This window comes from Trichoplax adhaerens, genomic scaffold, assembly GCF_000150275.1.
Source record: "Trichoplax adhaerens TRIADscaffold_5 genomic scaffold, whole genome shotgun sequence".
Taxonomy (NCBI): domain Eukaryota; kingdom Metazoa; phylum Placozoa; class Uniplacotomia; order Trichoplacea; family Trichoplacidae; genus Trichoplax; species Trichoplax adhaerens.
The window spans coordinates 2,933,075-2,949,722 of record NW_002060947.1 but is presented as its reverse complement, the minus strand read 5'-3'; the positions used below and the strand labels follow the sequence as shown (position 1 = coordinate 2,949,722).

Genomic DNA, 16,648 nt, shown 5'->3' with positions numbered 1-16,648 from the left:
GCTGATATTATTGAGCGCAATTAATGGTCTTAAACCTATCAAATTTATTCTTAAAACAAATACTGTAACAGTCGAAATACAACCCATAAAAGATTGCTGCTTTGGTGTGAAAGTTGCCATTAATTGACGACTATGAGAATGAGATTTCCAATAATATTAGCTGATTTTTACACTCAGTATATGCTCATATCTGTGTTATTTAAATCGTGACATATCGCTCGCTTTTAAGAGTTAAACTTTGAATTTTTAAAGTAGCGTATATTATATAATTGTTGTAAATACAGCAATCACATAATTTGATAGATAAGTAATAAAGTAAGATAGAAAACTACATAGCCTTTGAAGAAGCTTTTGTATATCGTCAGATAATTGGTTATTTATATCCAATTTAATAGCTATTGCCAATGTAACATAGCAGGTTACTAGAGTAATATCAAAAACATTCTTTAATAATGGACTAAGTTGCATTTTTTGTATTATTTCGTGGCCTCCATAAAATCATCAAGACGTCACTCTTATTAGTATGCTAGCAGGTCCCTCGCCCGTTATACTTCGCGTACTTTACCATACATATACAGTACATGTGTTCTTACTTTACTATTTTAACTCTAACTCAACGTAAGCAACATCAGAGCATTGCTAGCCCTTACATAGCAATGTCAATATCACCTTTTCTGTTCGAAGAGACTGAAAATAATCAATTTACTTTAAATAACGGAAATTCATTTTTTATACCAAAAATAACGTAATCTATGAATGATGTAACAATTATGCGATGGCCGAAAGTGATACGGTAACGACCATATTTAACACAACCATGTGAAATATCTTCATTATGGTATTGTTCGCTATGCTATATTTAACTTATTTGTCAATAACAATGTAATGCCGATTGTTTTTCTATTTTATTAACGTGTTTAAATTCCGGATATCTTCTCTTCAATTTCCCCATCAACTTCAGCATCTGTTATGTGTAAAGCCAGAACATAAATAACAAGCCATAGAATGATGATGGTGACTATAGCTTACTTTATCGTGATTCTAAGATGTTAAAATTAAATGATATTAATAACCCTGTTTTCGGCAAAAGAAAGGATTCAATAAGGAGATTCTATTTTGAGCGATTTTAAGTATGTTGATAAAGAAAGCGAGTTCATATAACGGTTTGTTTAAGGACAATTTTACTAAGCACTTGCTTGGATTGACTGTGGTATCATTTCAATGCTTAAGATAGAAAGTAAACTTTGATGAAAAATGTAATACAGTGTTCATTCTTACATTAGTGCCTATTTAAAAATGATACACCGCTAGTACTAAACAATTATTGTCCCTATATCTTTCAATTAAGCGCACAAAAATTGAAAAACACGCACGCTTTACGGTAATTGCAAAATAAAGTTCTATTCCGGCGATATGTACAGATTAATTTACTACGATAGGTATTTAGATCCACCCTTTCGGAAAAGAACTAAAGCGAGCGCTATTCATATTCAATACCCCACGCATTTGGCTTGACTTCCGCCGAGAATGAATTGTTGATCTATAGGATATTAGCCAACAATGAACCGGGAATACTATCAGTTAACTGATTGAGTAATACTGTAGTCTAATTCACTAACCTATAATACGTAGAGATCAATCATTTTTCATTTGTCGTAAACCATTTGAAGAGCTCTCGCAGTTAAAATGGGGTATAATTTATCTATCACATCTTTTCATTTGTAACTACCAACTACCGGTAGGCGGTAACAAAAAGCCTTCGACAAATTGAGAGGACTATTCTATGAATATTTATTTACTTTCCAACATACAATCTGTGGAGTATGAATATTATACGGTCCTCTTCAGTTTAAATGTGTATTCGACTAAGTGCCATAGCTAGAAAGCTTCTGTTTTTATTCAAGTTGCTAGCAAACAATATTTAGACGGCTCAACTTGAATTAGTTCAGAGTTTTTCTATCTAACCGAGAGATATATTTGCAATATTGTTGTAGTATTTGCTCTTAGAATAATTTAAATTGATTATGTAATATATTAAGGCTATACCATTACGAAGCTTCTTTTTAGGATGCACGGTTATAAACTCTTGCTATTGAGAGATATTTTCAGACTGTCTTATATTTACTATACCGATTCTGTGGATGATGGAGCACATGAAAACATCGACAACAATATACGATTGAAGAAAATTGCGAAAGATTTGCAAAGAATTGGCGATGACTATTATGTTATTAACTATTCGATGGTAATTCTAAAGGCTGTAAGAAGATACCTTGTAGCCTTATTTTTGGGTGAAAATCATCTATAAATTGTGATTAATAACGGTTTCATGACTGCGAACCTTACAATCATCTAATAAGGAAATATGATTTCTTAGTCTGCTATCAACACTGAATCATGCTAAAATCCTTTCATTTCAATCCTTTACTAACTAAAATATTTGGTCATCAAAGTCAATTATCACTTATCATTTCATAATACATAACTGCTGTGCTGCACAGTATGGGCTTGGCGCATAACAGCCGTTTCATCATATCAAAAAAGTTATCTTGACCCATATATCAATGTCATAGATAATAATTACTTCTACTTTGGTATAAGTGTACTCCTAACGTTTGTATTCTTCATAGAATATTTAATTTTATTGCAGAAGCAAACGTAATTTAGCGTGTATTAGAGTAAAATAACTAGGTATTTAAAATAACACTCATCATCCAATAAATGCACTGTATTCAAATTTAGAGCATGGTAGATAATTTTAAATCTTATACGTTATTAGGATTGGTGTACCAGTATCACGTAATTCATAATTCATACTACACTCTTTGTATCATACCATTTAGCTGAAATATTAATAAATTCATAATATAACCCAATAAACTCATCTCGTTCTCGATTCTAGGGAATATTATGATTTCTAACTAAGCCTTTATTCAATATTACAGCAATAAATTGATATATTATCAGATGATTTCTATAAATGCAAGTAAATTTGATTGATCGATTAAGGGTTAAAGAAATTATGCATCATCTACTATATGATATTTATTTTACAATTTTGTAGGATGCCTTTACTTAGTATTATATGGATCTTCCACAGCTGTTTTATTATACATTAATAACTTTAACTAATATGCTATTTGTATATCCTGTTCGAAATATCGTTCGATATTAACTTCGATATTATTATAAATCGTACAATATTGGCATGACAATTAATCAATTACCAACAAATGCAGTTCTGGAAACATGTTTAGACATGTACAGGATAATGAAATGGAATTAGATTGCAACGATGACAAAAACAATTGTCAATTTCTCATATAGGAATAGTAAATGCATACATATTCGTAAGCCCACGTTATATTGAAAAAGTTAATCTCATAAGGATATACTCTTTTTCAAACTACACCAATTGTTTTCAATTAATTAGCAAAAGAATTATGGATAGCATATTTGAAATTTTTCTTCTATTTCAGCATTCATTTATTAAAAGCAAGTATATAGATGATACAAAAACATGATAGTTAATATATAATTAATGAATAAACGAGGCGATATCGAAATTTGATACGGTTGCAGTATTACTTATACTATATCCTAAAAAATATTTACGAAAGTTCTAGATTGCACCCACTCTCATAACAATGAATTACGGCGTTTTACTTTCAAATATCTTTCATTTAATCTACGCAAAATGGTGAAGGAGCAGTGCTGCTTTTAACCATTTCAGTCGCCCTTAAATCGATCACTTGTGACGGAGGATCCAATATACTTTCTAAACTAAATTTTATGCCGTTAGTATATAGTAAAAGACGTGCAGGATATGTCTAGAAAACTGTATAATACGCGCATAGCATAATATAACTGACAAAATTGCGTCTTTATCGAAAAGCGTCAATCAAGGTACAATCTCAATGCACCAAACAATCAAATATCGAGTGCTAACTTATATTACGGTACTAAGAGCAGTCATAAAGTCCAGCAGTACGGTTTGGAATGCACATGATACACTTTTAGCCATACTATTGTATCATGGACCACTAGAAATTTCTAGCAGTCGATATAAGCTGATGTAGCTGATGTGTACAGTAAACTGGAGTATCATAAATCCATGACTGTAAGTACTAGTGTTGTTCAACACTGTTAAATGCTTAGGATCCATAAAGATATGGTGAAAGAAAACCTAGGATCAATGGGAATTGCAGCCATCAATTTTTTCTTGTTTCCTTTAATTACAGTACGCTACTGTACCATTTTCTATAAACCTTCGACATTATCCCGACTTTACATACAGCAAATACCCTGAAGTTCAGGCCTAAATTATTCAGAACGTTATCAAAACATAGTAATTATAGCAAAATTAATATGGTCGCTAAATTAATCAATGAGTAGAGTGCAACGCCTTCAGTGATATGCTATCGCATAATATTTGCGTCTGTATAGCATTGCATTAAGGCAATCGTTGAAACTTTTCTTTATGATAATTTGCAGAAGCTATACTTTGGCTTTGTATCGTGCTTAGCAATCATTGAGTAATAGCTTAGGAATCTCCTTATGGACATTAGTAAGAACATAAACGATGATTTGCTCTACCTGACGTCTTAGATTAATTATATTTTATTCACTGAAATATCTTCAAATGACAGCACTTATAGTAGGTGGACCGTGTAATATCATTTGAGAAGCTAGGCTGGTAAAATGATAGACCAGTGGTGTTTTACCTTTTACCTACTACATACTGCATGTACATTTAATCTCTCAGTCTACACTGTAGTGAATGGTAAAAATGGCCTGAAATTCGTCCGTTTTGTGGACTAGACTAGAGCAGGGACTTGTCGAAATATTATGCAGCACTGTAATTGCAAATCGAATCATTTTTAGGTGGCCTAACCCTGTATTGGTATTTTATGAAACGTGGTGAAATGTTTTAGATTCATTTTAATTATTTTAATTTAATTTATTTTTAATTTTATTTTTAATTATTTTTAACATGAATACATTAGAGGTCATGAATCCAAACAACACTGGACCAGACCTGCGGACACCTACTGTAATCGAGTGAGGCAGTATTAACTCATGAGTAAGTAAAATGTGCAAAGTACCGTACTGTGTATGAGCCTACGGTATGATAATAACGTGTATCCGGTGGTGAGTTGTTTTACGGATTGCCAGGAAGGCTTCGTTTGGCTGGAGAGGATAAGCTTGATAATATAATTAATTAATAATCATCACAGGACGGTATACAGTACAGTACAGTACAGAAATTGTAATTGGCAGAGACATTGTACAGTACGTATCATAACATTTTGTCACTTTCGGGCAATATTTTTCATTAAAAATACAGTAAAGCTATAAATGCTATGCAATGTAACAACTTTTAATCAATATTTACTTATTAAGATCACTGGTTGATTCTTTTTCAAGGTGACAAAATACTTTGACACACACTGTTCAGTATAGTACTGTACTCCGTATACTGTACTATACAGTACTGTACTGTAGTGTACAAGTACTGTGGTCTGTAAATCCGTAATACTGTACTGTACAGTACAGTGTACACTGATTGTACAGTACGATAAAAGGTCCACAAGGTCGAACTTTTTGTACATGCGCAATTCAGTCTTTCGGGATAGGGATTACCATCAATCATTCGGCAGTACAGTACAGTAGAACAGTACAGTAATACTAGTTGATCTATCGATCTCTCTCATATTAGTAATATTGCTAATAAATTATGGACGACAAAAAATCCAAAGAAACCCCGAAGAAATTGAGACCTTGTTGTGCTTGCCCTGAAACTAAAAAAGCTCGGGATCAGTGGTAATTCTTATCTACTTTTAAGCCTATTTGTATATGATACATATGTAAAAATAGTTGGTAAATCTATTGGACTTGATCCTACTTTTGTCATAATACCGTAATGTACAGTACTGTACTACTAGGGTACTATGCAGTCCAGCTGCATATTCTAGTATGCAGTAGTCCATCGCTTAACTTTACGCTATAGACTACCTTTTTTTCGGAGCCTTCTCTTTAGTAGTCTGTAAATCATGATTGTTCAGCATTGTACTTGTCATTGCAGCTTCTTTTTTCAATCAATTTCTTCAATGTAGCATTCTACAAGCATCATCCTTAGTATACTGTGCTGAAATTAATCAGCTATGCCCTCGTTTTCTCGATCCCAGTTACGACACAATAAATATAGCATTGTGCTTTGCAGTATATGCCTCATGTTACCGAAAATCAAGCATCTAAAACTGTAGCCCAGCTGTACATGCAATATTATTTACAAGTCATATAATCAACAATAGTATCAGCATATTATTATATATTGATCAGTTTTGTAACTGCTTACTAATGGCTTCATTTCGCTACTTTAAACTCGAAACTGCTGATACAATGCTTGATAACCCGTGTATCATTGTAAAAGCACTTAAACGTTGACGTTACAATTTTTTCATTTTTTACACAGCATGATAGAGAAAGGTGAAGCAGACTGTCAAGACTTAATAGAGGCGCATAAAGATTGCTTAAGACAGCATGGTTTCAAGGTCTAATACGTTTGGGTATTAGTAAGGTCAGGGAATGAATACAAAATCTGAATGCCAATTTTTTTATATTTCATAACTGGATTCAGTCTAGTCAATGCTATTTCATCTGAAATAAGCAAAGTAGCTATCTTTAAAAACAATACAAATGTGAAAACATTACTAGTGCTTCATGGACCTTAATCCTTAATTTGAAATTTATAACGTAGATGATTATATATGTTTTGATACAATTAATGATAATTGTTGGATTCGATTACACTATTAGTTAATAAATAAACTTTATCGATGATGTAATTTGAAATGTTTTATCTTGCGATTTACCTTCTTGAAGATAGCTTAAATAATAGACCTGCGATTTGCTTTAAATAGGAATGGCGAAGCATTCAGCTGAGGTTTCCGGTTACAAATAAGGATTCAATTCTTGTGGCAACCTATGACTTCGCTACAACCGCCTTGATAGATATTATATATTTACAATTTAAAAGTATTAATTTTATTTAGCTGTTTACCTGATGTGGATGCAGTATACGTAGAGTAGACACACGTGTTCACTATGCATTTTGGAAGTTACTTTTTAGTTCCAAATCAAACTTTTATTTATGGTTTATGTGCTGTTCATGAAAATGTTATATACTGTACGAGCAATTTTGTGTTGAATCAATAAATAAGAAATGCCAATACAATATGGAGCAATACTTGTTCGAAAATGCAGCATACACAATATTGATACTTTTAACTTGGAATCAAGGAGGCATAACTCTTCGTATTGCAAGGACTGCTGAATTTATAACGTTTTCAACCTGCTCTTACAACTCTTTGCACAAACTATTAACGTTGCCTCACCAAGCAATAAAACGATATGCTATTTAAGAATTGCAACCCTTATTAAATGCTCCTACCTAGCTAGTACAATCGATGCAAGTCATTTTTCTCGGCGAAATTACATCGTCGATATACTTACATTTTTGAAAGCAATAAAATTAGTTCACCTTCGTTGTTATATTTGCTTAGTAAAGTTATTCAAGTAGCACAGCTTACTCATATATCCTGATTCATAGAAATACAAGGAACTTGAGCTACCGGTTGTAAATATTTTATTCACTTTGAAATAATGTATATAATAATATTAGTACGGATTGTTCACTTTAATACAGTACTGTATGTAATATTTCATAAATAACACCCTGAAACATTTAAAAACAACAAAAATACTGCGGTATATGTTACGTACGTATATCTGTAGACCGTAAGATACGAACATCTTAAACTGTACATATGTAGTTTGCATGTGAATATACTCTATACAGTGATACTTTGCACGTAGAGTTGTAGATGATACTATTTAGCATCAACACAAATTTACTGCAGTACAATAATGTAAATCACAGAAATTCTTTTTGTTAATAATTATAATTATTTATAAGTTCGGTAAAAGTCATAAATATGAATTATAAATTGCCTCAATTTTAATACTTAAAACGATTACGAAAAGCATCATCAGCGATGCCATCGTATTTGTATCAATTAAGTCGTATTACTGAAATACAGTACTATGACCTCTATTGCAATGTACAAAGAAATCAAATCCTGATAACCGTATAGGCTATGAATTGATATTTAAATAAAAACAGTTTCTTCATATACTTTTGAAGAATTAGCTCGTATTAACAGTCAGATAATACAATAGAGCATATTTATCTTAATAACAGGAAAGTGAATATTAAGTAGGTTCGGCTTAAGATTATGAATATTATTAACATTGATAATTTTCTGATAATTATAATAGATTAACATTGTATCTACAATATATAACATCTTGTAGGAATATCGTCGATCACAACCTCAGAAAAATGGTTGTTGGCAATATTCGAAACATAATTACAAACTTGAACGATAAAACGTTACAAAAGACATCGTCCCAACATATTTAATGAATACAAAGACACCAATTCCATTGATGTAAAATGAGACATGAACACTACTTAAATATTTAAACAGTATACACATATATATGCTCACTACTTACGATAAACTCTCAATGCAAGGCAGACACTACTTTACTTTATAATCATTGATGTTTAATTTTACATGCTACCGTCATGCAGTGCTTGAGCTAAGATATTGATCACCTTCGATACCAAATTCCTGGACATAGTAAGGTTTAATATTCGATCAATGTACGGAAGAAAGTGTTCTTTATTTTCGATCGATCTAGCAAGCGCAGCTATAGCTTCCGCAGCACAACAAAGTATGTAATTGCTTGTGCCACCCAAATGTTCATGATCAATTCGCTGCTCGTTCGATATTTTTCTTGTCGATAAACGAACTGTGACAATGGAAACATGATCCTCAATAAAACGAATTAATGAAGATAGACACGTGTTCGAATAACATTCTTCGCAAAATGCTTTCTCAGATCGAAAAAAATTCGATATGAGAACTACAGCAAATTCTCTACTTGATACATGCATGCGATTACTAACAAGTTCCACTAAGCATGCACTCAACTGTTGTGCGAGAGCTGGGCTTATTATTGATGATAGTGTATTCTGATTGTTTTTCAGAATACTGATCTTTGCCAATGACTCTAAAGCCAACTTTTCCATAGAAAGCCCCGGCGCATTTGCAGAGGGTGGAAACACATCTACTGCCTCAGCGCACTTACAAACACACCAGTAAATTAGTGCTTCTATAATCGGTCTTGAGAGATCGTCAGGTAACAAGGTAACATCCAGTTGACCAGATAAATTGGAAAAAACAACAAGAGTATTTTGTCTTATGACTTGAAGGCAGTTCCACCACCATTTCGATGAGTTACTATCTTTCAGCATTAACATTTGACTTAAAGTGTGTAATAGTCGTAAATGTTTACACATTATAACATCATTACCAACAATAAATGACAAACTCCTAAATATATTCGAAATACAAATGCAGCGTCTGGATGCCTCATCATCAGATTCACTTTGGGTATATAAGCAGCACTCCTGTAAATTAGCACTACGGCGATATTCTATAGATTGCACCATACTCTCTCTGTCGGAAGAGCCCGGCGAATGATTTGCTAAATCATTTTCTCCCTCTATATCCATCATTTCAGTATCCCCATTTTTTAGCAAATCACCATTTTGAGTGATTTCCTGAAATAGAGTAGCTTGATCAGATTCATTTAGATTAGACATATTGATATCGGAGAACGAACTGGAAAGTTTACAGCGCTTATTTTCCAGAACAAGCATTTTATCCAATTTTGGAGTGTTAAGATTGGACAAAGAGTGTTGAATGTAAGAAAGTTCCTCTAGTTCGCTTTGAATGAGAATATCAATCTTTTGTTGCACTAATCGATCAACTTTTATATCATTGGATTTTATGTCTCTAACGCTTTTAAAAATTATTGACAGAGACGTTATGTAATGATCAAGAATGGCATCTAATAGCCCTGGTAAGCGTGCCAAATCGAAGTATCCCACTGTCTGATTATCTTCTAATAATATGTTAAGTGTATCTAGTGCCCAAGTCGATTCAATTAATAGTCCTGACTTTAGTGACATCAGCAAACGCCATGCTTCTACGGGTCCTAAAATAAAGACCGCAATAAGTTCAAGTTAGTAATATGGTAGACGTAGTTGGCGTATGAAGCTAAACATTATAGCTAAACTTGCACAACATAATAATACGTAATTCAATGTATTTCACCTAGTTCATGAGCAGTTTTTTTCCTTCTCTCTCTCAATGTGACTTTTGTGTTTTCCACAATTATACTTTCTTTACTCCTTGAAATTACAGCTTTCTGAGTAATTCTGTTCTGCTCCTTTAATTTGAGAGAAAATCCATTCTATATCATTACGAATTAAACATCAGCAAATGATGGTTTCACTACTTAAAGCCTATTAGAGCGTCAATTATAGTAAGAAGATACTTTATGGTACTAAAAAAATGTTTCTCGCATACGCGCTTTACATATATATTAGAAATTTGCAAGATTATGATTCTTACGACCGCGCTAAAACACTAAATGCAACGATTTACAATCGCTTGTATGCGCATACACTTAAAGATCATCAAAGCAAGGTAAATTGAACAACAAACATGATATCATAATCAAAAGTATAACGAAAAGGTTATATACTTTATCCTAGACTACAGAAATCGTCAGATAGGATAAATAATAAAATTGTTACTCACATAACGATTCGTAACCTCAGATCTGGTATCGTTGTTGTTATTCAAGTAACTCTGCTTTAGTGATGCAGCCGATAATGCGACCCCAGGTCCAGACCTTTGACCTTGCGACGCGACCGGGTAAGCATTAGGATTATTAGCTACTAGATAAAGATGACGATGGTTAGAAATAATCAAATCTCTATTAATACAACCCAAAAGTAGATATCACGGAATACCTAATTGATTTTTAGCGCCATTATTAAATGTTTCTAAACTAGATTTTTCATTCCAAGAGTTCGCATTATTCGTCGAAGTGTTATCATAGCTTTGAGGGCAAGGCGCTGATGACATATACGCTGGTCTAGCAGCTGGGCTTGAAGATGGTACAGCTTTATGACCTGGTGATTTTAACTCATGTGCACGAGAATTAGGAGGCTTAGAGACATTCGCAGATTCGCTAGAATTAGATGCTTCATGTTCATGTGATAATATATAATCTGGTAGATCAAAATTAAAATCAAAATCGTCTGAATTTACAAAATCAGCAAGATCAACTACGGTATCCGTTAATTCTTTATCATTGAGGATTTCTTTGTTTGATTTCGTCGTAGCTTTGCTATTTTGTGGTGAATACGTATTGCGAGTAGGTGTGCTCTGATCGACGTTCTCATCATCATAATTTTTCTTTTTAATACCGCGTAAATATTCAGTCTCTATCTTAACATCGATACCATCTTTATCATTTTTGCATTCATAAGGAAGGATGTAATGTACGTAGTGAGTAAAAAGAGCGTTAATAATCATAACTGAACTTTCAAATCCCATACTAGTAGCAACTTCTTTCCATAATTTTTTCTCAGTTACCTGTATGAACAAGAAATGATTTAGAAGTTCCTATACTTTACAATGGGATTCTGCCTTACTGCTAACTTTGTTAACAATTTACCTCGGTAGAACCTCCTAGATCCTTCACATATTTATATAAGTTATATAGATCCAGTAATTGCTTGTTCATAATTGGAACTCTTTCAACTGGATTACCTGATTTTACGCGATAATTTAGTAAAGTTATGCAGCATTTCTAAATGTAAGTTAGTGATACATATTTTACAGTTTTAGTTACCTTGGGCTTGTCGTAATGAAAGAAGCTCATCTAAAAAAGCCTTCTGCTTCTTGTTATTGTATAATTTATACAAATGATCAACCTTTAAAATGGAAATAATACACGGTTAAAAATTTAAAATAAACTATATTTAGGCCATTTAACACTGATTTACTTTCTCATAGCCTACTGGGGAAACAGCACGAGGAGTATTTCTACTAGATTGCGAAACCTACAACACATTAAAATTAGCAAAGTCATCAGTATTTAATTTATCCTATTTAAATAAGTCATTTAAATCAACTATAGCCATACCGCACAATCAAATGCTTGAAGCAAAATTGGTTTAAAAAACATCTATTGATCCTATTTCGTTATCAAACTGAAGCTTTAACAATCGCTATCTAAGCTTACTGGTGAAAGACCAATAGGTGGATCCAAAAGATCACTAAGAATATCATCCAATTGTGACGCATCTGTCAAATCATTGCCAACGTTCAAACTTCCTGGAACGTTCTTCCCAGGTCTTCGGCTCGATACATCTCCACGTAAATACGGAGATGAATCAGAACGAGCTAAATTTTTTGATAACGCGCAGATGCAATACATCTCGTTAATTTATTGTTAAGACTAACAGTGAGTGCTAAAACATCGATTAGGATTATTTGAGGATTGTATTTTACGCTACATTACTAGATGATCTTTATCACAAACGCTTTTAAACAGTAAAAAACTTTAATCATACGCTTTACATAAGCTAATTAAACCATACCTAATTGGTCATCATGTTGTGTAACAGTCGCGGACATAGTATTCTGGTCTGTGAAGCCAGTTAGCGATAACATTAAAGCGGTTAATTATCATCATTAACGCTATATTTATTTTTATATTACTATTTGACTACAATATGTAAGTACTGTATTAATTAATTACGTTTTAGAGAAGGTGACGGTCCAGAAGATTGGTTTAACAGTGCTGGTGTACGTTGTTTGAATACCGTAGCTTGATTGTTCGAATTTGCCATAGAGTTTACAGGTGAGTGTCTAGTTGGTCTCGACTGGCCCTCTAGAACTGATGTCATAGAAGGCTGGATCATACTATTTCCGGTTCCGAGTCCAGATGAAGCCTATAATATTTAAGTTAAGAATTATAATATATGGTAATTAATATAATGAAGGAAATAAAATATGCAAAGGTACTTGTTTATACCTTATGCTGTAACACTTGCGCAGTTCCAGTAGAATGTCGAGTGATAGGAACTTGTATCACCTGTTGTCTCTGTGATTGTGAAATGTGAGTATTCTGATAATTAGGACGAAAATATGATTGTTGGCTGGTTTGCTTAGGTCCTGACTGTGCCAACGATCTCTGCAAGATAGACCTGTTATCTATCTGTTGCGTTTGTAACTTCAACTGTTGTGCTTGTATAGCATAAGTTTGTAACGATTGTTGTTGAATTGGATTCGATTTCGTGGGTATATTACTAATACCATCGTTTCTACCATAGTTAGGTGATAAGATTGGACTCGCTACATGTTGGCTAGGCATTGCAGATTGTTGCTGTTGCTGCTGTGCTTTTCCTGGCTGATTTGATTCTATCTGATGATACTAAAGAATACAAAATTACTAGTTAACACCAACGCAAATCATCATAACAATCTACAGCACAATCTATCAACGATGCTAATAAAAGAAATAGTCTAAACATAAATACTACAGAATGACGACCAGAGTATTTTATTTAATACAGATGATACTGTGTAATTAAGTAGAACCTGCTAATCAGCGAACTACTGAAGCAATCTTTTAAAACTTTCAAATCCGAGGTTATAGAGACTATTAATAAGTAAAGATCATGCAGAATATGCTGCATAACTGAAAGTAGTATCAATCAGAAATGTTTTTGAACTAGGTAAAATCAATTACTGCGAATAAGCCAGGAACTACAGAATACAGAATCAAGTTTATGCAAGTAGGTAGATAACTACGATACAAATATTATAAATTAACTAATTTGATATAAATGACACTATGAATACCAAATCATGTAAAAAGATACTTATGTTTATATGTAATTTTTGTCAATACTATGTACGTATGATACTAAATACTGAAACACTGTTACTGTCAAAACTTGTAAAGCTGGAAAATTGATATTAATCACAAATATGTAAAGGATGGTAAATACTCTTTCCACTCGTAGCCTTATAAACAGTATAGAATAACATTTAATACGGGCTAACTTCTGAATTAATGAAATGATTTTTAGATATGATCGCAAGGGCAGTATATATACAGTAGTTGCATTTAAAACAGAGAATACCAATATTATAATTATAACCATCCTAATTGGATATACATGTATATTAGTTAGTATTACTAATAAGCATTAAGGTATGATCTTAAACCGTACATTAAGACGTGAGGATACTGTATCAAATAAGAGTCCCGACATATCGCGTAATTTCAACTTATAATTCAGTCATATCAAATAGATAGTATAAGATGTACGATAAAACAGGTGAATAATTTGACGTAGGAAAGGATGATAAAAATCACCATATCTTCTATAAATACCTGAGGATTAACATTGACAGAGGTTTCAGAAGCAATTTGCCTGTTTCGATATTGTCCAGTGTGAATACCACCAGAATTATCCATATAACTACCACCAGTACCACTACTAGCATTATTACCGTCATTTCCAGCTAAAGTCGTATCATTTGTCTTACGTCTTTGTTGCAATTGTTGATGAGACGAATGATACGATGGAATATTTCGATTATAGTTTGACTGATAAGAATAATTTTGATACTGCAGCTGGCTACGAGGATCTATTGTCCGAGACGCGGCATCAAGTTGTAACTGTTGACTAGATGGATCATGCGATTGATGGTGTCGTTGCAAGTATGCTCGCTGACCTTGTTGCATATTAATTAATTGCGCTTGTGATTGTTGCTGGTGCTGTTGTTGTTGAACGGGAACTCGGTAAGGTAACGGTGTCGTCTTGCCATGCGATGCCATTTGTAAATTTTCGTTACTTCCATACTGATTAGGTGCTTGATGTCTTACCAAAGCATTTAAGTTAGCATTTGTATTCGCATTTCTATTATTGCTAGGATTAATTTGTGGCTGATGATGCTGCTGCTGTGCCTGCATATTAGCCATAGCTGAATTTCCCAATCGTTCATAGGCAGATGCGACTCCTTTATTTCTAACAAAAGTACCCTGTCGATAACCAACTGATGAATTGGAAGTGTTATCTAGCAATTGAAACATAATATTCTATTATTAATTATTATCCTATTTGTAAATAGTGTTAATAGCAAGCATCTATCTATCTATCTAGAATGGTGGTATTACTTTAAATGAATTTCTATTACCTGCTGCAAAGGATGAGTTACTTATGTTGGCTACATTATTGCTCTCGCCGCGATTGATGGCTATGTTGGTATGACCAGGTTGATATCGCGGTTGTTTTAAGTTGAACATATCGACGTGGCTACCAGAATTAGGATACGGAGTTTTACATAAATCTTTACCATCCATACTACTTTTAATCCAATCTATCAAATATGATATTGGATTTGTTAATCGTAAAAGTGAAATAACAACTCAAGGAATACTGCTGTAGAGAACATGGAATAAGTCGATCTACTGCAATGATTCTTGGGACATTGAAGTTGTTGTAACATTCAATGCAGCAACACTACGATATTTCTAACGCAGTCTAAAGCACAATTTGATACTTGATAAAGTAAGGAAAAGAAGGATACGACTCACAAGTCAATCCAATAGGATATAGTAAACACACTACGTTATAAAGATCGTTTTACACAACTCAATAATTCTTTACGTTATATCACTCTTTCTTAATATACTGTCTTTTGTTCCCTTTCCTTACCTTGAGTCCTTTTCTTTTGTATCGAAATCTGACGTTTACCGCTATGCACTAGTGTATAAAGCTTTGTGGATTGTGTTCAATCGTGAACGGCGCTGAAAATTGCGTACTGTACGCTACAGTACGCAATACTGTACTGTACGAGTGTACGTACTGTACACTGTGTACAGTACAGTACAGTACAGTGCGGTACCAGACACAGTGTACAGTACAGTACAGTACAGTACAGTACAGTACAGTACTGAGATCCTGTCCTACAGTATACTGTACTGTACAGTACAGTACTGTGACCGTGCACTATGCACTGTACTGTACTGGACAGTACAGTACAGTACAGTACAGTACAATACAGTACTGTACAGTGTACACTGTACGTACTGTATCTACTATAGTGTTTATGATCAATGATCATAAGTTCATAACAATGCGGCAGTGTCAGTCCTTTTTCAGTCCATGATTTTGAAAGCATAAGAAAATCTACTTTATTTCAGAGTTCTTGTGATTGCTCTACTACGGCACTGTATTCGTAGGAACTGTACAATGCTGTACAGCAGGATTTCTTAAAGATAGAATCTTAGTATTTTATTATAAAGATCTTTTTTATGTCTCTCAATGAGTTTCTTCTATGGTTTAAAATAATGAGTTCAACACAGAGCTGGTCATTACTCTTTCTTTTTCTTTACATGTTCCTGATAGCATTTCTTGACTCGATAGTGAATCAAGAATATTCAGAGAGCCTTGAGCCCTTGACTTTGAGTACTGTACTCTACAGTGCACAGTGTACAGTACCATGACTGTACTGCGTAAACCAGAGAAATTTCGCTTCGGTTCACTACTTTTGCTGACAGTCACTACTGTACACGTAACAGTAAATTGCTATCTACTGTATTGTACAGTTTCACAATGTCGCAACAGTAAAGTACAGTA

At 33.4% G+C, this 16,648-nt stretch overlaps 4 protein-coding genes across 4 annotated transcripts; 1 reads left to right on the top strand and 3 right to left on the bottom strand.

Moving 5' to 3' along the window:
- Positions 1 to 5,737: 5,737 nt before the first annotated feature.
- TRIADDRAFT_37718 (expressed hypothetical protein) lies at positions 5,738 to 6,997 on the top strand (the record flags this gene model as incomplete). The annotated part of the gene is made up of 3 exons (XM_002112830.1): positions 5,738 to 5,823; positions 6,476 to 6,580; positions 6,924 to 6,997. The coding sequence occupies 2 exons, from the start codon at positions 5,738 to 5,740 to the stop codon at positions 6,558 to 6,560; spliced, it is 171 nt and encodes a 56-aa protein (XP_002112866.1). The 3' UTR covers positions 6,561 to 6,580; positions 6,924 to 6,997.
- A 1,641-nt stretch (positions 6,998 to 8,638) lies between these two features.
- Positions 8,639 to 9,583, bottom strand: TRIADDRAFT_25896 (uncharacterized protein; the record flags this gene model as incomplete). The annotated part of the gene is made up of 1 exon (XM_002112397.1): positions 8,639 to 9,583. One exon carries the CDS (start codon positions 9,581 to 9,583, stop codon positions 8,639 to 8,641), a length of 945 nt encoding a protein of 314 aa, XP_002112433.1.
- Positions 9,584 to 11,462: 1,879 nt separating this feature from the next.
- On the bottom strand, positions 11,463 to 11,926 carry TRIADDRAFT_17654 (uncharacterized protein; the record flags this gene model as incomplete). Its single annotated transcript, XM_002112396.1, has 3 exons — positions 11,463 to 11,582; positions 11,665 to 11,759; positions 11,842 to 11,926. Coding segments are annotated over 3 exons (300 nt in total), but the record flags the coding sequence as incomplete, so codon positions are not given.
- An 819-nt stretch (positions 11,927 to 12,745) lies between these two features.
- TRIADDRAFT_56442 (uncharacterized protein) lies at positions 12,746 to 15,369 on the bottom strand (the record flags this gene model as incomplete). The annotated part of the gene is made up of 4 exons (XM_002112395.1): positions 12,746 to 12,946; positions 13,030 to 13,428; positions 14,398 to 15,083; positions 15,204 to 15,369. 4 exons carry the CDS (start codon positions 15,367 to 15,369, stop codon positions 12,746 to 12,748), a joined length of 1,452 nt encoding a protein of 483 aa, XP_002112431.1.
- Positions 15,370 to 16,648: the final 1,279 nt, after the last annotated feature.